Genomic DNA, 21,092 nt, shown 5'->3' with positions numbered 1-21,092 from the left:
GTGGCAACATCTACAACCAGACTGCTTAGAGACCTGGGAATTACGGGCCAGAGCCAGCGTTTAGCAATCAGAGCTGTATCGGAGGCGGCAGAAGGCAGCAGTCAGTGGCTCTGAATGAAGAGGAAAGACCCCAGCTGGGCCCCAAAGTGAGAGGGCCAGGAGGTATGCAGTCAACAATGCTTGACTCAGGGAGGAGGACGCCCCTGCCATGCATAGTCCCAACAAAGCAACTCCTATGACTAATTGGGAATGGGACGCAAGCATAGGATTGATCACCCTGTCGCTGGCCGCCTTTGGGGAGGGTGTATAGTATGAAAGGCCGAAACACCCTAGGAACCAAAGGTTCACTACTGACGATGCGCTCCCCAAATTTCACCAGGCTCACTGTTCATGAACTCTTGGAAGTGCTTGCACAAAGGATAGTACCATCTCATCCTGTGTTTTTTGGAATCTGAATATCTGGACTTGTCCAGTGACTGTTGAGAAAGATCAGCTGACAACAGGGGGAAAGTCCTTGTGGCGGCACGGAGAGACGGCTGACAGGAGGGAATAGACCCCACTGGGACAGTCATGGGTTAGCTTCCCATTTCTGTAGTTTCCCATGCTTCGCAGTATGTTGGAAACACACGCTTTAGCTACAGAAAGTCAACATACGAGAATACCCCTAGAGTCTGCGAGAGCGGGGGCGGAAGATGACTCATCGACTGACAACATGGTAACGACTGGACCGGAAACGACTACGAGTAATTAGAGCACAGCACAAGAGAACACCACAGCAACTGTCACAAGTTCCGCTGCAACAGCAGGCCACAAACAGATGCAAGTATGTGTCTGTGGTTGGAAGAAAGTTACATCACACCATGGGTTGAGGATCCACCAGGATCCTCAACCCATGGTGTTTGGGTAAAGAGAGACAGAGGCCTCGCATTGATTACTTTCTGCAAAAGCGATCAAATCAGTCAAATGAAGCACAGCAACTGGACGCAAACCATAGTTTGCAGTGCATCAGTACCACCGTCATGGAGGACGTAAACTCAAGCACCGAAGTAACAACTGAGGTGGAACCAACAACAGGAGTGGAACTCACCCAGCCTCCCAGACCTGCAGTCGAGAGGAGACTACCAGGGCACAGACCGTATGTAAAGTGGCCTGGCGCCAGTGACAAGAAGTTGTGAGAAACAGTGAATACTGACCTTACCTTGACCCTCGAGAAACTTCGAGGCACAGTGGAGAAGAAGTTGGAGAGGATGGGGGACATCATCTATGAGTACGGGGCAGAAAGCTTTGGAGTGCAAGAGGCAAAAGGCGGGAGAAAGGTTCCAACCCCACTAGTTTCCAGGAGGCAACAAGAAATCAAGCGCCTCGTTCAAGAAAGGAGACAGCTTAAGAAACAGTGGAAGAAAGCCTCGGAAGTGGAAAAGGAGGGCATAGAGGCACTTCAGGCTGAAATCAAAACCCGGTTGGCATCCCTCCGTAGAGCAGAGAACCTACGGAAACGCAGAAGGAAGAAAGAACAAACTAGAACTCGATTCTATAAAGATCCCTTCAAGTTCCTTAAAAGTCTCTTCACGAAGGAAAAAAGTGGAGTTCTAAAAACAACAAAGAAAGACCTAGAAGAGCACCTGAGAACAACAAACTTTGACTCAAAGCGACATGAACATCTGGCCATCCCATCAGATATCCCACCCATTGAACCCCCGGAACAACATATTGAGACCAGCCCTCCGACATGGAAAGAGGTGGAAAACACAGTTCGAAGGGCAAGAACAGCATCAGCCCCGGGGCCAAATGGAGTCCCATACAAAGTGTATAAGAACACACCAGACGTCCTGAGGTTCCTCTGGAGGCTTATGAGAACAGCTTGGCAAAAGAAGATAATACCCAAAGTGTGGCGTAGGGCAGGCGGGGTCCTGATCCCCAAGGAGAAGGATGCAGTGAACATCAGCCAATTCTGCCCAATCTCCTTACTGAATGTCGAGGGTAAAATCTTCTTTAGGGTCATTGCCCAGAGGATGGCCGAGTACCTGCAAAGGAATGCGTACGTCGATACATCTGTACAGAAGGCAGGAATATCAGGGTTCTCTGGCTGCTTGGAACATTCCAGCATGATCTGGCACCAGATCCAAATGGCCAAGGTGGAGAAAAGGGACCTCCATGTAGTCTTCCTCGACCTCGCCAATGCATTTGGCTCTGTGCCCCATGAACTCCTGTGGTCTGCCTTCAGATTTTTCCACATACCGGACACCATCACAACCCTGGTGAAGTCGTACTTTCAGGATCTGCAGTTCTGCTTCACCACCTCAGAGTTCACCACCTCATGGCAATGCCTAAATGTAGGTATAATGGCGGGATGTACCATTTCTCCATTGGCATTCATAATGGCAATGGAGGTTATTATCAGATCCTCAAAAGGGTTGCTGGTGGACAACGAGTCGACTCTGGTTTTCGCCTCCCTCCAATCAGAGCCTACATGGACGACATTACAACATTGACCACCACTGTCCCATGCACCAGGAGACTGCTCAGAAAACTCGAGGAGAACATCAGCTGGGCCCGTATGAAGATTAAACCATCCAAGTCACGCAGCATCTCGATTGTGAAGGGAGTACTCTGTGACCTGAAATTCTTCATCGGAGATGACCAAATCCCAACAGTGTCTGAGCAGCCGGTAAAAAGCCTTGGAAGGTGGTATGATGCAAGCCTGAAGGACAAAGACCAGGTGCAACAGCTGCGCAAAGACATCAGTAGTAGCCTACAGTCCATCGACAACACCCAGCTACCTGGAAAGTTAAAGGCCTGGTGTCTGCAGTTTGGTCTCCTGCCCCGGGTGTTGTGGCCCCTAGCAGTGTATGAGGTTCCAATCTCAACAGTGGAGAAGATGGAAAGAGGAGTCACGAGCTACTTAAAGAAGTGGCTCGGAGTTCCACGATGCCTTACCACCATAGGAGTCTTTGGAGATGGTGTCCTCAAGCTGCCCCTCACCAGTCTAACAGAGGAATTCAAGTGTGCAAAAACCAGGCTCCAGATGACACTGAATGAATCTCGAGACCCAGTGGTGAGCAACAACGCACCGACCTTGGCAACTGGGCGCAAATAGAGGCCAGGAAAAGCAGTCCAGGAGGCAACAGCAGCCCTCAGACATGCTGACATTGTGGGTCATGTTCAGCAAGGGAGAGGGGGCCTTGGGCTAACTACCCGTGCTGCTTGGAGTAAGGCCACTGCACCAGAGCGGCGGAAGATGGTAGTGCAGGAAGTACGCCATCAGGAGGAGGCTGCAAGGTGGGCCAAGGCAGTCTCTCTTGCCAAACAGGGACAGTGGACTCGATGGGACAGTGTGGAGAAGAGGAAGATCAGCTGGAAGGATCTGTGGGCCATGGAAGCGAGGCGGTTGAGCTTTTCCATCAGAGCAACATATGACGTCCTTCCAACACCAGTTAATCTTCACCAATGGTATGGTGAAGATCCGGAATGTGCCCTCTGTTCCATGCCAGCCAACCTCAGGCACATTCTCACAGGGTGTAAAACAAGCCTCACCCAAGGACGCTACACTTGGCGTCACAACCAAGTCCTTAAAAACCTTGCGTCCGCCCTGGAGGACAAGCGAGCTGCCACCAACTCCCTACCACCCCCAGCAGCATCACACCCCTTACGGACGACCTTTGTCCACGAAGGGGCTAAACCACCGAAGAGCGGTTCTACACCATTAGAGCGAGACCAGCTGCGCTTGGCCCGCGACTGGAAAATGCTAGCTGACATTGGCCGGCAACTTGTGTTTCCTCCGGAAATCGCAACCACCACCCTAAGACCCGACATGGTGCTCTGGTCCCGTTCGCTCAAGAAGGACTTCATCATTGAGCTCACAGTACCCTGGGCGGACTCAGTAGATGAGGCTTATGAGCGAAAACATCTGCGCTATGCCGATCTAGCTGCCGAAGCACGGCATAATGGCTGGAACACAGAAGTCCGACCAGTGGAGGTGGGCTGCAGAGGTTTTGTGGCAACATCTACAACCAGACTGCTTAAAGACCTGAGAATTAAGGGCCAGAGCCAGCGTTCGGCAATCAAAGCTGTATCGGAGGCGGCAGAAGGCAGCAGTCAGTGGCTCTGGATGAAGAGGAAAGACCCCAGCTGGGCCCCAAAGTGAGAGGGCCAGGAGGTCTGCAGTCAACAATGCTTGGCTCAGGGAGGAGGACGCCCCTGCCATGCATAGTCCCAACAAGGCAACTCCTATGACTAATTGGGAATGGGACGCAAGCGTAGGATTGATCACCCTGTCGCTGGCCGCCTTTGGGGAGGGTGTATAGTATGAAAGGCCGAAACACCCTAGGAACCAAAGGTTCACTACTGACGATGCGCTCCCCAAATTTCACCAGGCTCACTGTTCATGAACTCTTGGAAGTGCTTACACAAAGGATAGTACCATCTCATCCTGTGTTCTTTGGAATCTGGATTGGTTATGAGTGTAAACGTTCCGACAGGAGGATGCCCCCAAGGTTTTGCCTTTTGAAATTAATACCGCTGTAAAATATTGCTCAAGGTATTAAATATATAAATACAGTTGAATTACTTAAATGTTATTATATTAATTTGTGATAGAAAATATAGATTTCCTGGAACGTGGAATTCACACTCAGGACCTCCAGTGCTGCCCTTTGTGCTCTGATCGAGCGAGAGCCACCCACTGGGCCACAAAGTCACTGCACAGGGACGATTGTTAACAAATACAGGGGCTTCTCTACTTACGAACATTCGACTTACGAACGTTCAGAGATACGAACACACCAGGCCGTATGTCAAGTTGCCCGTTTGGACCGAGAGTTATTAGTTCAACCGCCGTGCAATAGATGGCAGTGGTGGCATCTACATCTGCAGAACATGAAGAACCAGTGGCATCTACATCTGCAGAACATAAAGGACCAGTGGCATCTACAGAACATGAACAACCAGTGGCATCTACATCTATAAGAGATAATACAACTTTTTAAGCCATTCCCCGTATTTAGTGTACATTCCGTACAACACGTTTGGAATCGACAGGAGTAAAGTTGAACAAATCAACTTACAAACCGACCTCTGGAGGAATCTAACTCACTTTTCTGGTAGATGGCGCCGCACCCGCAGGCAGCGATTTCCTGCTCCAGCCCCCCTTCCCACCCCCGCTTCCCATACCCCCCTTCCCACCCTTCCCACCCCCCGCTTTTCCGCAATCTTCCACGTTGCTGTGGCACCGCAGTGTGCCGCCTTCCTGCACGGCTCCGTGCTCCACCGTGGCCCTTCGGCTGACCATCGGGTGACCTACGGGGTTGCTCTGGTGGACCCCCCCCCCGCCCACTCTCCGGCATCTACTCCATCCCTGGTCCCATCGTGTACAGCCACCTCCGCCATATCGCTAAATGCTCAAGACTACCGGCTGTTCGACCACGTATCCTGGTCAATCTCCTAAATCTTGGGCTGCTCAAGGACTCTTGTTGGCCCAGGCCCAGAAACTTCCTCCGTGGCTGCTGGCTGCAGGAGTGGTAGAGGACGCACCACCGGCCTCACCCGTCGTCACCTACATCCACCACCACATTCACCACATACTCCCGTCCAACTCTTACCCCACCATCCACCGATTTTTCCTTCAAATTAGACCTCTGGAACTCTCATTCCGTGTGCAGTAAATATGCCTCCACCTTGGATGCTTTTCTCTCCCTTAAATCCACCGCCCTCACGATCACAGAAATCTGGATCACCCCCTATATCACCGACACCCCCGCTGCCCTTTCATCCTCTGCCTCCTTTTCCCACATTCCTCGTCTGGTGGGCAAAAGTGGAGGCGTAGGCTTGCTCAATCCTCCATCCTGGATCCCTGCGCCTACACTCCCCACTATCCCATCCTTCCCCTCTATTGAACACCAATTATCCTCCTCCCTCCACTGTATCACCTTCCTCAGTATCTATCGTCCCCCCGGTCCCTCTATCCTCTTCTTCGACCACCTAGACAGTCTTATTTCCACTGTCCCCCCTCTCCCGCACCTCTTTATTCTTCTAGGTGATTTCAATCTGGATCTTAGTCTTCCCTCCATTGCCTCGACCCTCTATGCCCTCACTAACTCCTTCGACCTTTGTCTCCTAACCTCACCCCCTACTCACTCCTCTGGCAGTATCTTCGTCCTCATCTTTACATCAGATTGCGAGGCTTTCCCCATTGTAACTGACCCCCGCCCTCCATCGGACCACTTCCGCCTCTCACCATCACCGTACCCAGCCCACCCCTTCCCGGCCCCATCCAACCCCACCACTTTTTTTCCCGCAATCTCTGCTCACTGGATTCCGCATCCCTAATCTCTTGGATATCCTCCTATCTCTCTTCCTTGCACTCTTTTTCCTCCCTCCACCCAGATGCTGCCTCTGCCATCTTACACTCCTCCATCAACACATCACTCAACCTCCTTGCTCCCCTGCGCCCCCGCTCCCACCGTCCGAAGCCCCCCCAGCCCTGTCTAACCACCTCCATCCAATCAAGCCGTCGTTCTCTGCCCAAATCCAAGCATACGTGGAGAGCGCATCACCCCCCCCCCCCCCCCTTTCCCTCTCCAATAATATCTCCCTACTGTGGCCATTTCTATCATTGCTGGAAGTAGCCAAACATTATTACTTTCACACTCTTAACTTCCTCCTTTTCCTCTCATCCCTGCTTGCTCGTCTCTACCCTTAATAACCTTCTCCACCCATCCCCCCAACTCCTCCCCGCCCTTTCCACTTGCCTCTCTGCTACTGACTTTGCCCTTTTCTTCTCTTCAAAAACAAATGGCATTCGCTCCCCTTTTCTAGCTTCTCCGCTCCCCACCGAGCCTCTTCCATCCTTAGCGCCTCACCAATTCCCTACTCCGCCTGCCCTCACCAACTTCCCCCATGACTCTGGAGGAACTCTCTGTTACCATCTCCAAAGTCCATCTCACCACCTCACCCCTTAACCCTATCCCTGCTCCCCTTCTTACCTCCGTCCTCCCCTCTATCCTTCCCTACTTACTCTCCCTTTTCAATTTTTTTTCTATCCTCAAATGCCTTTCCTGCTAATTTCAAGTCAGACATCATTACCCCTCTCATTAAGAAACCCTCCCTCGATGCCAACTTCATCTCAAAACTACCGTCCTATTTCCCTGCTTCCCTTCCTCTCCAAAGTTCTCGAGCGTCTTGTCCACTCCCAGCCTCAACAACTTAATCGTCACCCACTCCCTCTACCTACTCCACCAGTCTGGTTTTTGCCTGCTCCACTCCACAGAAACTGCACTAATTACCATCCAGAACCACGTGATCAACTCAGCTCCACGCTCTTCTCTCCTCACTCCTCGTTCTCCTCGACCTCTCCTGGGCTTTTGACACTGTCCATCATCCAACTGGTTCCAATCGTAACTCTCTTCACGCTCATCCTCGGTCTCCTTCAATCACCCCTACACCCCTCCTTCACCCGTCAAAGCAGGTGTTCCCCAAGCCTCTGACCTGGGCCCCCTTCTCTTCCATATCCACTTCTCCCCTCTCGAAACACACTCATCTCCACCTTTAACTTCTTCCACCACTTCTTCACCAGCGACATCCAAATATTCTTCTCTTTTTCCACTTTCACTCTGGACCTCTCTTCTCGCATTTCCGCCTGCCTAACCGCCCTTCAGTCTTAGATGTCACTTCACTTCCTAGCCATCAACCCCTCTAAACTCCAGGTTCTCTTTTACCCCACTGCTCTTTCCACTCAGCCCACCATTACCTTCCCACCCTTCTCACTCACCCCTGTCCCTTCTGCCACAACCTTGGTGTCCTCTTTGACTCCTCCCTTTCCCCCGTCTCTTACATCTCTGCCATCACCCACACCTGTTGTTTCCACCTTATCAGCATTCACAAAATACATCCTCTCATCACTCAGTCCACCACCAAACTACTAATACACTCACTCATCTTCCCTCAGCAAGACTACTGTAACGCTCTCCTACTCGATCTCCCAGCATATGCGTTCATTCCACTGCAACAGATCCAAAATTCATCTGCACGTTTCATTTACAACCTACCACACTGCTCCTGCACCTTCTTATTGAAATGCACTGGCTCCTCACCTACTACAGGTGTCTAATCAAACTTCTTATGCTGGTATTTAAATCTCTTCGTGGCCTTGCCCCACCTTACTTCGCTTCCCTCGTCTCGTTTAATGTCGCCTCCCGCCCGCTCCACTCTCAATCTCTCCGACTTCTCACCGTTCCCCCCTCTCTTTGTGCCCATTCCCGTTTCTGCTCCTTTTCCCTACTCACCCCCCTTGCACTGGAACAAACTTGCCTCCACATTAAGTGAGAAGCACCATCCCTGTGTAGTTTCCGCTCCTCCCTCAAGACCCCCACCTCTTCTCCCTGGCCCATCCTTCCATCCCTAGGCACCCCCGGAATTTTGGTACCCACTAACCGCCCTCTCTTTACCACAACCCTATTCACCATATCACTTTTAGTTACCCTAATTGTACCAACCAAGCGGTTTTCCTTAAACCCCTCTGCTGATAGGCCACACAGATTGTATGGCTTACCAAAAATCCATAAAGAAGGTACACCCCTTTGTCCTATCGTCTCCACCATTGACTCACCTACCTACAAACTGGCCCGATTTCTGTCTGAGACCTTACAACCATTCACTGGTAAGACCACCTCAACTGTACTTAACTCAGCTGACTTGGTATCGTTAATTAAGGACATCTCACTATCTGCAGGGGATTTGCTCGTTAGTTTCGATGTAGTGTCTTTGTTTACCAACGTTCATGTGCCTGACACCATTGCAATCATTGAAAATTTGGTCCAACAAGGACTGAATGCTGATGTACCGGCCCTGGTGAGACACTGCCTCACCAACACTTACTTCACCTGGAATGGAACTTTCTACAAACAAGTTGAAGGTACCCCAATGGGTTCTCCCTTATCTCCAGTTGTATCCAATGTTTTCACGTAAAATTTTGAAACAGACGCCATCCAGGCATCCACTCTACGCCCATCCTTGTGGAAGAGGTACGTAGATGACACGTTCGTCATCCGGCCACATGGCCGACCAGCTCAATCAAATCCTCAACCACATCAATTCCATACACCCAGCCATCAAATTCACCATGGAGGTGTAAAAGGATAGCAAGCTACCATTCTTGGATGTTTTAATCGAAAGGAGTCCAGGTGGCTCAATGGGACACTCTGTCTACAAGAAAACCACCCATACAGATGCATATATAGTGACTGTGAATGTCACTGTATGGTGCCGGACTTGCGAGGCCACAGCAGATAATATGTTGTCATTATGTGCAGCCCGCTTACTTGCGTAGCACCAACCCTATCGGGGCTTGGGTGAGCGCTGGTTAGCGCAGAGGCACCCTGTACAGTGTGCGGTGCGGGTTCCCAGTGAGGGAGTGAGAGAGAGTTTCAGCCAGCCAGGGTTACGTTGGGGCATGATACGCTGGTTGACCTTGCATTGAACTGCCCATATAGGACTCACCACTGTGATCTCTACATTGGGTCAAACTTAACATCTCTCAATGTTCGACGGCTAGTGCATCAGATCTTATTTATTCATGATGTACTTACAAAAAAATCCGCAGATTACCTGCTGGATCTCGTCTCTGTTTCAAAGAACAAATTTGACCTAAGGTCTTCGCTCATTTGCCAGCTTCACATTCCCTATTGCCGTACAAATACTGGAAGGGCCTTTGCTATTTATGCCCCCAGGGTCTGGAATGCTATTGCCAATAAACTGCAACTTGAATCACTACCTATGAGATCTTCACTCAAAACTGCTCTAGAGGAGTTGTACACCCCTAGCTGCCACTGCAATTTAGTGGCCTAAAATACAATGTTTCGCTCCGGATGATCGCTGCAAAGCATGATCTGTGTTTTGATTTAGTGTGCTGATCTTAAAGGTGCATTGAAAAATGTTGATACTCCGACTGATGCTCCTATTGTTGTGGAGTGACTCATGCAGCCAGCTATAGCTGCAGAGTTTGGTAGTACATGTGGTTTACGTTGTTTATTGTGAAAATTCGGTCACAGTTCCTATGACCACTGTTTCATTGCTTTTATGGCTTTATTTTGGTGATTTTCGAAAAGTTTTTTGGTTTGGCCATGTTTGTTTGTTGTAGTGCAGAGTTAGACTGATGGCCTTAATCTAAGTTGTCTTGTGGTTTTTGTTGTTTGACTTGCATCCCACTGGGATTTTTGCACACAGTGTTGGTGTACGGTGCTTTTTCTGCAATTTTTTGCTGTCTTTTCTTGGATTTTTTGTTTGCCCATAGTCACTATAAGTTGTATTCTTGTTCATGTTTTAGTTTTTTGGTTGTTGCGGTTGCACCCGATTCAAGAGCCGAATGGCTCACAGGGCTATACCTAAAAAATGAACTTGAACTTGCCGACACGTGACCGGATAATATTGGAGGGGGGCCACCGGTGGACGGGGGCCGCTGGGTGGTCATGTGGTATAGAAGAGCTCTCGGAAGCCTTCGGGAAAGGGCCAGAGAGATCGAGAAGGTGGGAGGGGCGAGAGGTAGAGCCAGCCCCAGCCCGGGGCTCGGGGTTCTTGACTGTTGGTGAGTGAAGATTCACGTCGGGTTGAAGAAGCCTGTAGCCACACGGTCCGCGACCCAGCTCGTGGTCCTGACTGGGATAGTGGGACCATGTCTAGTTCTGCCGTAGCGTAGTTAGATGGGCATTCAACACCCGAGTGTAGGTTACATTACGTTGTGTTGAGTTGATGTAATAAATAGTGTTGCGCCTAAGACAACGTCTTCGACTAAGTTGGACTCACTACACATATCTAAAACCTGACTCCCACCACCATCCTTCCCAGAAGAATTACCCTATCAAAACTCTCCACCATAGAGCTTGATGTATTTCCGACCATCATCAACTAGCCAGTGAACTGAAACACGTACACCAAGCTCTCAAGATGAATAGATATTCAGACTACACAATCCGTAAAGCTATCACCCCAACCGTTGGGAAAGAACCAATCAAAACCATCACCTTGCCATACAAAGCAGGGGTCACCAAAAAGATCTCCAAGATCATGAGAAAACACAAGATCCAGGTTCGATTTAATACAGTACGTAAAATTCGTGATCTGATCCCATCTGTGAAGGATGTGATCCCTGACATGCAATACCCCGGCATCTACAAACTAAGCTGTGTCTGCGGCAGTAGTTACATTGGGGAAACTAAGCAACATGTCTCGGAATGAATTCGTGAACATAAGGCAGATCTGAAACATGGTAGGACCAATACCTCGGCCGTGGCTGATCATTGTTTTAATGCGGTGGGCTCACACGTTCATGAAGCCATCCACATATACAGACACAGACACAACTTAAATCTAGAAGATGGGTATAAACTGAGCAATCACTGAAAGGACGTTATCAACCAGTTTGTCATAACTGGCTGTGTTGTTTCCATCCTACCACCTTCCGATGTTAGTTGTTATTTTCGGATCTCTGATTTTACATTAACAGGTTAAATTTCCTACACTAACACAGCCACCTCGCTCGCTGAGCTCGACGTTGCTGCTCTGGGACCTTCGATGAACATGCTAATTTCTCACATTAACATCACTAGCCCCGCCCACTTCATTACACCCATTTTAAACCTTTAAAACAGTCTGCCTCAGCAGCTTTCCCCATATTTTTTCCTCCTGATGACGATCACTTGTGTTGTGATCGAAACGTCGTAGTTTATTGTTATTTATCATTTTCTTTTAACCTATCTACGTGACTTTACCGAAAGATCCAAAGAATATGAATTCCTGCAGTTACGAAAGCTTTAAGCCAAGATTTAAAAGCGTTAGACGTTCACATTGGACATGGACCCGTATCTAACAGAGAGGGGCACCCTTGACCGTACAACATCTGGCAGCTCAACAGGATTGGTTGAAGCGAGCGTGACTCTGCTTGGAGAGACACCACATGTCCAAAGTTTCCTTGTCTATTTTGATGTTTGAGCATTAATGTGGTGATGGCGCTTTGGGGTTGCCAGATTTGGGCCAGAAAGGCACTACATGTCGAACCAATAATAAAATTTACCTGACTTTTGTTGAACCGAATGCTGCTGAAATGATGCACTCCCAGAATGCCGTGTGGCCGATGGTATGTGTCTAAAATTTTTTTTTTTTAGCGGAGAAAGAGAGATGTGAACAAGGCATATTTTTTTCTTTCATGAAACAACAGTGGGTTAAAGACGTGCAAGAGTGGCACTGTGTAAAGGGGCTAACACTCACCCACATGTAGAGGGCCGGGAGGCTGCGCCCCACGAAGTCACTGAAGCCAAATGCGAGGAAGCCGCACACTGGCTGGAAAAATGTATCTGTGTGCGTGATGGGGCGGGGGGAAGGGAGGGCAAGCGTGAGCATGAGAGGCCAATGCACGGCATCTCTGTTGAGCGTCGCTCTGATGCTGAACTTAGTTTTGTCTTGGATCGTGGACCAGGATTTCACAATCCCCATATTAGCAAGTTTGTCTGTGCTCGGGTAAATTCATGAAAATTAATTTGGAGTTTACACATTCTCTCTCTGTCCCTGTGGTCGCGTTGGTTTTTCTCCGGATCCTCCGGGTTTTCCTTCCACATTAAGAATCAACATCACGCGTTTAGAGTATTTGGCTCCGATAAATTTCCCTGTGATAAGCCACTTCACTGAGCTGTCATTTGTGGCCAGGTCGCTTCTGAAAATAACTATATCGCTCAGTGGGCCTTACCTGGCAACAACAAAAAATTAAAGGCTCTGAGAGCCACGCGAAGATGTCACTTTAAACAAGGACAGGGAAAGGGCTCAGGCTTATAAAATTACAGTTCTGTTATTAACACATGCTCAGATCCTTCTGCGACTAAATGACGCAACAACATTGCTGATGGCGGAATTCATATCGAGCTCTGTAGCACTGATGCAGTGTTCAGGTGTGGTGTCACGGGTGTGCGTGCGTGTGTTCAGTTAGGTGGACAAACAACATCGTAAGGGTCGAGAAGTGTTTATGAGAGATGAATTAACAGTAGGACAATGCACAGTTAAGGGAAGCGGATGAATGAAACGTGGTGTGCGCGTGTCATCTTGGCCTTGCCTAGGGAAACCAGACATCGCACCTCCGATAAGCATGGTTGGCTTCGTACAGTGCGAGATAACTTCAACATACACGCAAACATATCGAGTTATTTGGCAATATTTGTTTGGGATTTTATTTTGGATTGAGGAGAAAAATCTGCGAGTGATCAACTGACTCCATTTGCTATCGTCAGTGACGGTGTCGACGCGAACGGTGATGGCTGGGAAGAGGGTGAAGGTGATCCAGAACACGCAGCACACCGAGAAGGCCGGCATCCAGATCTGCAGACACGCAGGGACACGCAGACGGACACGCATTTAACATGAACAGTCGTGTTCTCCTATAACGCAGTAGTTGCATTCCTGAAGAACACCGCGTTATAGCAAAAAATGCATTCTATTAAATCATAATATAGGGGTAAGGCCCAGTCCGCGATAACACGTGAGATGCGTACACAGGCCGAACAAAGACTGAGGCGCGTGGGTAGCATCTAGAATATCCAGCAGCATCCCACTACCTTGTGCGATGATGTTACGCCGAGGCAGCTGTACGACCGCTTATTCCTACTTGCGCGACGTAGTTGCGTTCGCTCGATCGCGTCATATCCAATTTGCATTGCGTTATAAAAAAGAAAATGTGTTCCCGAAAACATCCACCACGTTATATCAAATTCGCGTTATGAAAATGACATGCGGCGTTATAAGAGAACAGACTGCATTGACAATCAAAGCCACATGAGGAAAACTCTCTCGTGAAAAGGGAGTCAAACACGATCACGGTTTCACCTTCTCTTTAGCAACGGAGCAGTGCTCATCCCTAGACCTGGGCCAGAAATGGAAATTCCACATTCCTACGCAAGGCAAGTGGTACTCCATTGTTGACCATGGGATGTTTTAGCTCAAATGACTTCACACAAGATAACAGTACGATAAGGCCATTCCACCAGTTTTGAGGTTATATACAAGGGAGCAAAACATTGTCAGTATCAAAGATATATTGCAGAAAGCAGATGGCAGGCCAGTCATTTAAGGGATCAGTTTTGTTTGTAGATTCCTAGGCTAGGCTATATCCTTATATCTTATATGACTTCAGGTGCTGCAAGTACATCACCAAAAGACAAATTGATTCTTAGATAGAATTGTGACTGCAAATATTTAGGGGGTGGGTAGTGCCACAAAATACATGGTTGTGCTGTGCTTCTATGCTCTGCTCCCCACCTTCACCACTCCGCACTGACAGTGGGGTGACACCCTCATCCAGCATTGGATTGACAAAGGAGCTGTAATTGTCCATACACGGAGTGAATCTTACACGCCGACTATAAAGACAAAGATCCCCCGTATAGCCTTTTAACAGAATTTTGGGGCAAGTGCTGTTAGCGATCACCTATGAAGGCCAGCACGCTACATGACGAGGTGCGTGGCCAACACCATTCCATGCCACCTTTGTCTCCCCAGTGGCGATGTTTACACATCACACGAGGTACTCGTTGAGGCGAAGTACGCGCATGCGTATAGAGCTTCGGTCATCCTCTCAGCAGCTTCTGGCTGGCCATCGAACAAAAACGGTCACCCAATCGCGCGCTTTCAGGTGCGCTTCTGCAGCCATCTGGAACGATCTTCCTTCCGATATTATGAAGCCACTGGGAGCTATGCACCCTTAAATATAGTTTGAAAACTCATTTCTTGATAGCTACTTTTTTGTGTGGTTGGTTTGTTGTCCTACCCCGCACCTCCGATTAGCCACGGTTGCCTACGTACGGCGCGAAAGAAGTTCAACATACGTACATAGAGTGCTTAGATCATATTACACGAGGAATACAATGATTGGTCCCAATACAATGTCATACTCTCCCTCCTTTTGACCACCGAAGTAGCATTTTATGTTCAACACACACTGCCGTGCCTGTCAATTGCGTAATTTCTGCAACAGTACACCATACAAATAATTATGTCTGTCTTGCAATTACCAGCCCAGAGGGTATTCTCTTGAAATAGCATTGCATGTGTAGTGCTTGGACCGACACGACAGCTTCTTGTCTTTCCTCGTTTCTTTATTCAATTATATAGTTCCACATTTCTTCCGCCAACACCGCTCAAAGTTCCTCCATACACTCCAACCCACAACTCTCCGTCAACACCGCACAATGTTCCTCCGCTCGCTCGCCACGCTCCGCTGGCCTCGCTCGCTCCCTCTGCTCCTCCGTCGACGCTCCTCTCCGCTCTCTCTCTCTCCAGCTCGGCTGCTCTTTATCAACTCCGTCGTCCCACTCCGACGTAACTCTCCGTCGTCTCTCTCCTCTAATACTTCCGTTACTCCGCTGCTACCCTACACTGTACTCACTCTATCCACTGCTACCCTACGCTGTACTCACTCTATCCACTGCTCCGTCTCTCCATCCGTTCGTCTCTCGTCCCAGGCACCAACTCCCGTTTCACTCCACCATCTCACACTTTATCCCCGAACCAATTTCCGCTAATTAATTAGGTCATCCCCCGCGACGCCACTCGCCCCCAGCCCCCCGTGGCACGTGGCGTTGTTTTTCCAGACACGCCGGCGCCAATCTCGGACAACAACCCCTCTCGTCCAATCAGCGCCCTGCAGCCCCCTTAACCATCACGCCACCTTAATTTGGGCAACAACAACGGCCAGCCAATCAGTGCCCCGTGTCCTCATTCGCCCTCACTGTCCGCCACATGCGCGCATACTGACCCAGCGCGTGACGCGTGTCTCAAGCACTACACATGTACGTAGACATGGGATGGTATATCTTAGAACCCTTGTTTAAATCACAGAGTACAACAGACCTGTTTCATGATGGCACATTTTCTGATAAGGCTTTGGCAAACATTTAAGATGTGTTTGTTGTCCGGGCACATGGTGTCATCCTGAAACTCTCCATTGTGCTCATCTGCAAAGACAAAGATCCACCAGAAAGGCTTAACATACTGTTGGGGCAAGTGATGTTTGGTGAAGCACCCGTTATACTGAATTATACTTGTTTGAATTATCCCGGGGTCATGCTGAGTATTTGCAGTAGGACGGGGTGATTGATACGTAGGTTCCAACTGAGTAAATTTAGGGGCACATTTTTTCATTATGACACGCTTTCTATTAACTTACTCTGTTGTTGTCGTCGTATCCTCAAATATTGTAACTAAATTTTAACCCACTTCCCAATGTGGTATCGACTGCAAACTTGGTATACTTATGTCATACTGATGACAATATATTCTATCCAAAAAAAAAGTATTTTTAAACATTCATTTTTATATGTTATGTTTCAGCTTGGGACTAATTGTCCACGCTCAACTGACATTGACTGTAAATCACCACGGTCCCTTACGTTATGGCAAGCTTTGCGACCACTTACAGGAGTCGTGGAGTTCTGCCATTACGAGTACGGTACATTTCATTAAAGCGTGTTTATTTATATATATATGCAGACAAATTTGGACCAACGACACCTAATTTTGAGAATGACGTCACGAGATATTTAACTTCCACTGTGAAACGGACGGGCCGCGTGTTTTTGTTTACGGTTAGCACGCACATCGCGGAACGGAGTGGAAACGTTGCTGCCACACCTTTCACTCGCTATGTGTTGTTGTTGTAGTAACCACACACACCGCCCCCATCCACAAGGGTTGCTCAACATGGATTCAGGAAGGTCTGCGTGGGACCAAATGGCCAGGCAGTATGTAACAGAGATGTGGATGAGGGTTTGAGAAGTTAGTTCATTCGTTTAGCACAGAGGCCGGTAACCAAAGTAACAAGAAGAGACATTTTTTTCGATTTCGGTAAAAAAAAGATCTACATTTCAAGAGCCACAATGCACTGTGTGGTGAAAATGAGACGTCACGAAACAATCCTTAAAGAGCCGCATGCGGTTCTGGAGCGGCAAGTTGCTGACTCCTGCCCATGGTAGACTGGACTTCCATTGTAAACTGGACTTCCATGGTAGACTGGACTTCCATGGTAAACTGGACTCTCATGATAAACTGGACTTCCATGGTAAACTGGACTTCCATGGTAAACTGGACTCCCATGATAAACTGGACTTCCATGGTAAACTGGACTCTCATGATAAACTGGACTTCCATGGTAAACTGGACTCCCATGGTAGACTGGACTTCCATTGTAAACTGGACTTCCATGGTAAACTGGACTTCCATGGTAAACTGGACTCTCATGATAAACTGGACTTCCATAGTAAACTGGACTCCCATGATGAACTGGACTCTCATGATAAACTGGACTTCCATGGTAAACTGGACTCCCATGGTAAACTGGACTCCCATGATAAACTGGACTTCCATGGTAGACTGGACTCCCATGGTAAACTGGACTTCCATGGTAAACTCGACTAGTTGGTTAGTTAATCATCTTCATCCCCTATGGGACAAGGCCGCAAAGAGTTCCCTCCACTTCTTCCTGTCCTTGGCAACAAGTTGAGCCTTGCCCCAAGAGAGGTCCATCACTGTTACCAGCTCGTCCTTCACGGTCTTGCGCCACGTGGTAATTTCTTCATTTTATAGAGGACTTGGGCTGTCTTTGATGTCTCGTACATAGTGTGGATGTTTCATGTACCAAGTCTTATCTTGGCTTAAGGACCTAGTATGCTCTCATTTACACTCGTGGCTTCCAACAAGCCTGTAGGTAAACTGGACTTCTGTGGTCAGGGGTCGGCAACCAAAATAACAATAAGGGACATTTTTTTCGAATTCGGTAGTAAAAAACCTCAATATTTAAAGAGCCGCAATGCAGCGTTGAAGAGCCGCATGCAGCTATGCACATCACGCACATCCCATCGTTCACATCCCATCATGCACACCCCATCGTTCACATCCCATCATACAAATCCCATCATCACATTCCATCATTTACATCCCATCATGCACATCCCATCATTCACATCCCAACACTGACATGCCATCAAGCACATCCCAACATTCACAGCCCATCATTCACAGCCCATAATTCACATCCCAACATGCACATATAATCATTCACATCCTATCATGCACGACCCATCATACACATCCCATCACACACATCCCATCATGCACATCTCATCATTCACATCCCATCATGCACATCCCGTTATACGCATCCCAACATGCACATACAATCATTCACATCGTATCATGCACATCCCATCATTCACATCCCATCATTCATATTCTATCATTCACATCCCATCATTCACATCCCATCATTCACATCCCATCATGCACATCCCATCATGCACATCCCATCATGCACGTCCCATTATGCACACCCCATCATGCACCTCCCATCATTCACATCCCATCATTCATATTCTATCATTCACATCTCATCATGCACATTCCATCGTGCACATCCCATCATGCACGTCCCATTATGCACATCCCATCATGCACCTCCCATCATTCACATCCCATCATTCACATCACATCATGCACGTCCCAAAATTCACATCCTATCATGAACATAGCACCAAGCACATCCCATGCAACCTGCGGCTGATGGAATGTGTACAAAGTAGCTCCGCTTTCTTCATTGTACTAATTTCAGCAATCTCTCTTCTACGAGGGGCATTCTTCCAGCAGCTTAATCATTCATCTTTCCTGCTGTCAAAAGAACGCACAGAATGCGTCTGTTTGTAACATCGTGACTTGAACGGGAGGGTTTTAAATTATACTCTTTGGTTCTTTCGGTAAAGTCACGTAAGTATAAAATAGATCAAATCAAGTTTGAGTTTGAAAATGTTACACGCCAGAGATATTGAGCGGATTGAGGGAAAAAAAGAGGTTCTTCAAACAGAGAACAGCCGAAGGACATACTACCTTCGATGCTACTGACGTTTTCCTCGATTTGGACTTTGATGTCTTCCATCAAGTAGTAAATGGAGAACCTCTGCAAAAGAGCAATGGGACATTGGACGATCAACGCAAGTGGTGAAACATAGAGAGAAGGTAGCCCCATTCACGTGTATTAATGCTGCAACTGCCATTATGTGTTCAACCGTTTCAAGGGCAGTAGCAATTGGTGTGCATGTACAAAAGAGTTGTTGGTCGGTAAGCATCTCCATTTGGTATAGCCCTGAGTGGTAGGATGCAAGTGTTTCTGTGCAACAACCGCCTATTACATCCCACAAGTAGCACTGATTTAATTGAACCTAGAAGAACGGCGGTCTAAGATAATGGCCATTGACTGGGGAAAAAAGATGGTAATTGAATTGATACCACAAATGTAACACAGGAGCAGAGGCAGACTGCTCACACTAGATGCAGCTTCGAGTCCATGAATCAATGTGGCAATGACAGGAATGCGGCCATATAAAAAAAATTGCAATAATTATTTCATTTCCGCGATCCGCAAACCCGGTCAGAAAATCTTGCGGGTGATGTCGAAGCAGTAGGAAAACGAATGTTGTGAGCGGCTGAACACGAAGCTGCACAGTCTGTTGCCATATAGCACCACCCAGCCAGATGACGATTGGCTCGCTCCGCCTTCCAAAGGCAAGATTTGACACCTCGTGCCCTAGACCTGGTCGGACGGTTCCTGGATTTAACAGACCCAAATCAACGGTCAATATTGACCTTCTTGAGAAAGTCTCAATAGACTGAATAAACCTTCGAATCGCATCAAAGTTGGCGACAGATTTTCTGATTCAAACTTAGATTTTTTTTTTACTGTTTTATAAGGACCGGTGTGTTATGCTGCACTGGTGTGCTGTCAATACGTCAAAATACAGGCTGATGATTGATGACGATGTGATAATCATCTTATTTTAATTTACACAGCTCTAAAAAAAAAACTCAAAAGTGCTTCACGTGACATCTCAAACCATTCGAAGGGCACCCCCGATGGCAGCTGTCCCTGTGCCGGCACAAAGGGACAGCACCTGGACTGCGACCGGCGTTCGTCTGTCAGTAGGGAGCGACTATTGCTGCCGTATAATCCCAATCGAAAATATGATCGACATCATCACCACTGCCACCACCGGTTGGGAGACAAAGGAGGCTGAGCATGCATGGATCCTCATATTCCACCTCCAATGTGCCACGCTAGCCGTGACGGGTCCTCGCTGACTAGCGGCTGCGTGGAGGATCGATGTGGCGCGCGGTGTTTGTCGTGTGGCGGCGGCGGTGCCACGTGCGGCGCTGCGGTGGGGCCCACCAGGCGGGAGAGCGACACATAGCACAAGATGGTGATCACGGTTATGACGCAGGCCGTCACGAAATACCAGAACGCCACCGAGCTGTTGTCGCTGCTGCCTGCAAGATAGAGAGAAAGCAGCGGGTTTCACAGTTGACGTTGTACTGTCCACCCACACCCTCCACCCACCGTTCCCAGCCAACGCGTCCCACTTTTGGCTTGGACCCCTTCCCAATGTGATGTCGTGCGTCCGACATTTGTTACCGAGGAGAGCGAAGATCATGGCCAGGGCCGTGAACATTCCGGATATGCCCACGCCGCTCATCACGGCCGTCATGTAGCTGGTGGGGAACTGACCCGCCAGGCCGAACAGGCTGGCCTCAAACACCGCACCAAACACTGTGCACACGTACACGCACGAAACACATAGGGTCCGCTGTTATCTGTGGAGACATTTGGAGACAGTGTGAGCAGCTGTCGTGGCCTGTATACGATTTGTGTTCATTGAGCTTCTTTCGCACCGTACGTAGCCAACCGTGCTAATCGGAGGTGCGGTGGAAGGACAACAACCTAAACAATGTGTGTTGAACTTTTTTTGCGCCGCACGTAGCCAATCGTGCTAATCGGAGGTGCGGGGCACATCAAAGGGCAGCATCACCAAACAGACGCCGAGGTGTTCCCAGTGTCGATGTCGGTACACGACACACACCACCAGGTATTCAATCAAGGCTGAGTCCATCTAGATGGGGCCCAGGACTAGAGGCCGACCGAAACTGAATTTCTGGTTTCGGCCAAAACCGAAACCAGGCCGAAAGTAAAAAATTGACTTTCGGCCAAAACCGAAGCCGAAACCGAAAGTTTAACTTCACTTTCA

The 21,092-nt window shown here is 48.6% G+C and overlaps 1 protein-coding gene across 1 annotated transcript in view; it reads right to left on the bottom strand.

The window, feature by feature from the left end:
• LOC133352563 (equilibrative nucleoside transporter 1-like) overlaps positions 1-21,092 on the bottom strand; it is a 95,350-nt gene that overhangs the window by 14,922 nt on the left and 59,336 nt on the right. The window contains exons 6-11 of the mRNA XM_061568286.1: positions 20,483-20,617; positions 20,240-20,337; positions 18,904-18,973; positions 15,880-15,983; positions 13,248-13,353; positions 12,256-12,341 (exon numbers count right to left, since the gene is read on the bottom strand). Coding sequence (XP_061424270.1) covers positions 12,256-12,341; positions 13,248-13,353; positions 15,880-15,983; positions 18,904-18,973; positions 20,240-20,337; positions 20,483-20,617 — 599 coding nt within the window. The remainder of the gene's footprint in view (positions 1-12,255; positions 12,342-13,247; positions 13,354-15,879; positions 15,984-18,903; positions 18,974-20,239; positions 20,338-20,482; positions 20,618-21,092) is intronic.

Source organism: Lethenteron reissneri, chromosome 41 (genome assembly GCF_015708825.2).
Source record: "Lethenteron reissneri isolate LAM-NWPU_2019-01 chromosome 41, ASM1570882v1, whole genome shotgun sequence".
Classification (NCBI taxonomy): Eukaryota; Metazoa; Chordata; class Hyperoartia; order Petromyzontiformes; family Petromyzontidae; genus Lethenteron; species Lethenteron reissneri.
Note: the sequence above shows the minus strand (reverse complement) of the source record. Positions and strands in the feature narration are given on the sequence as shown.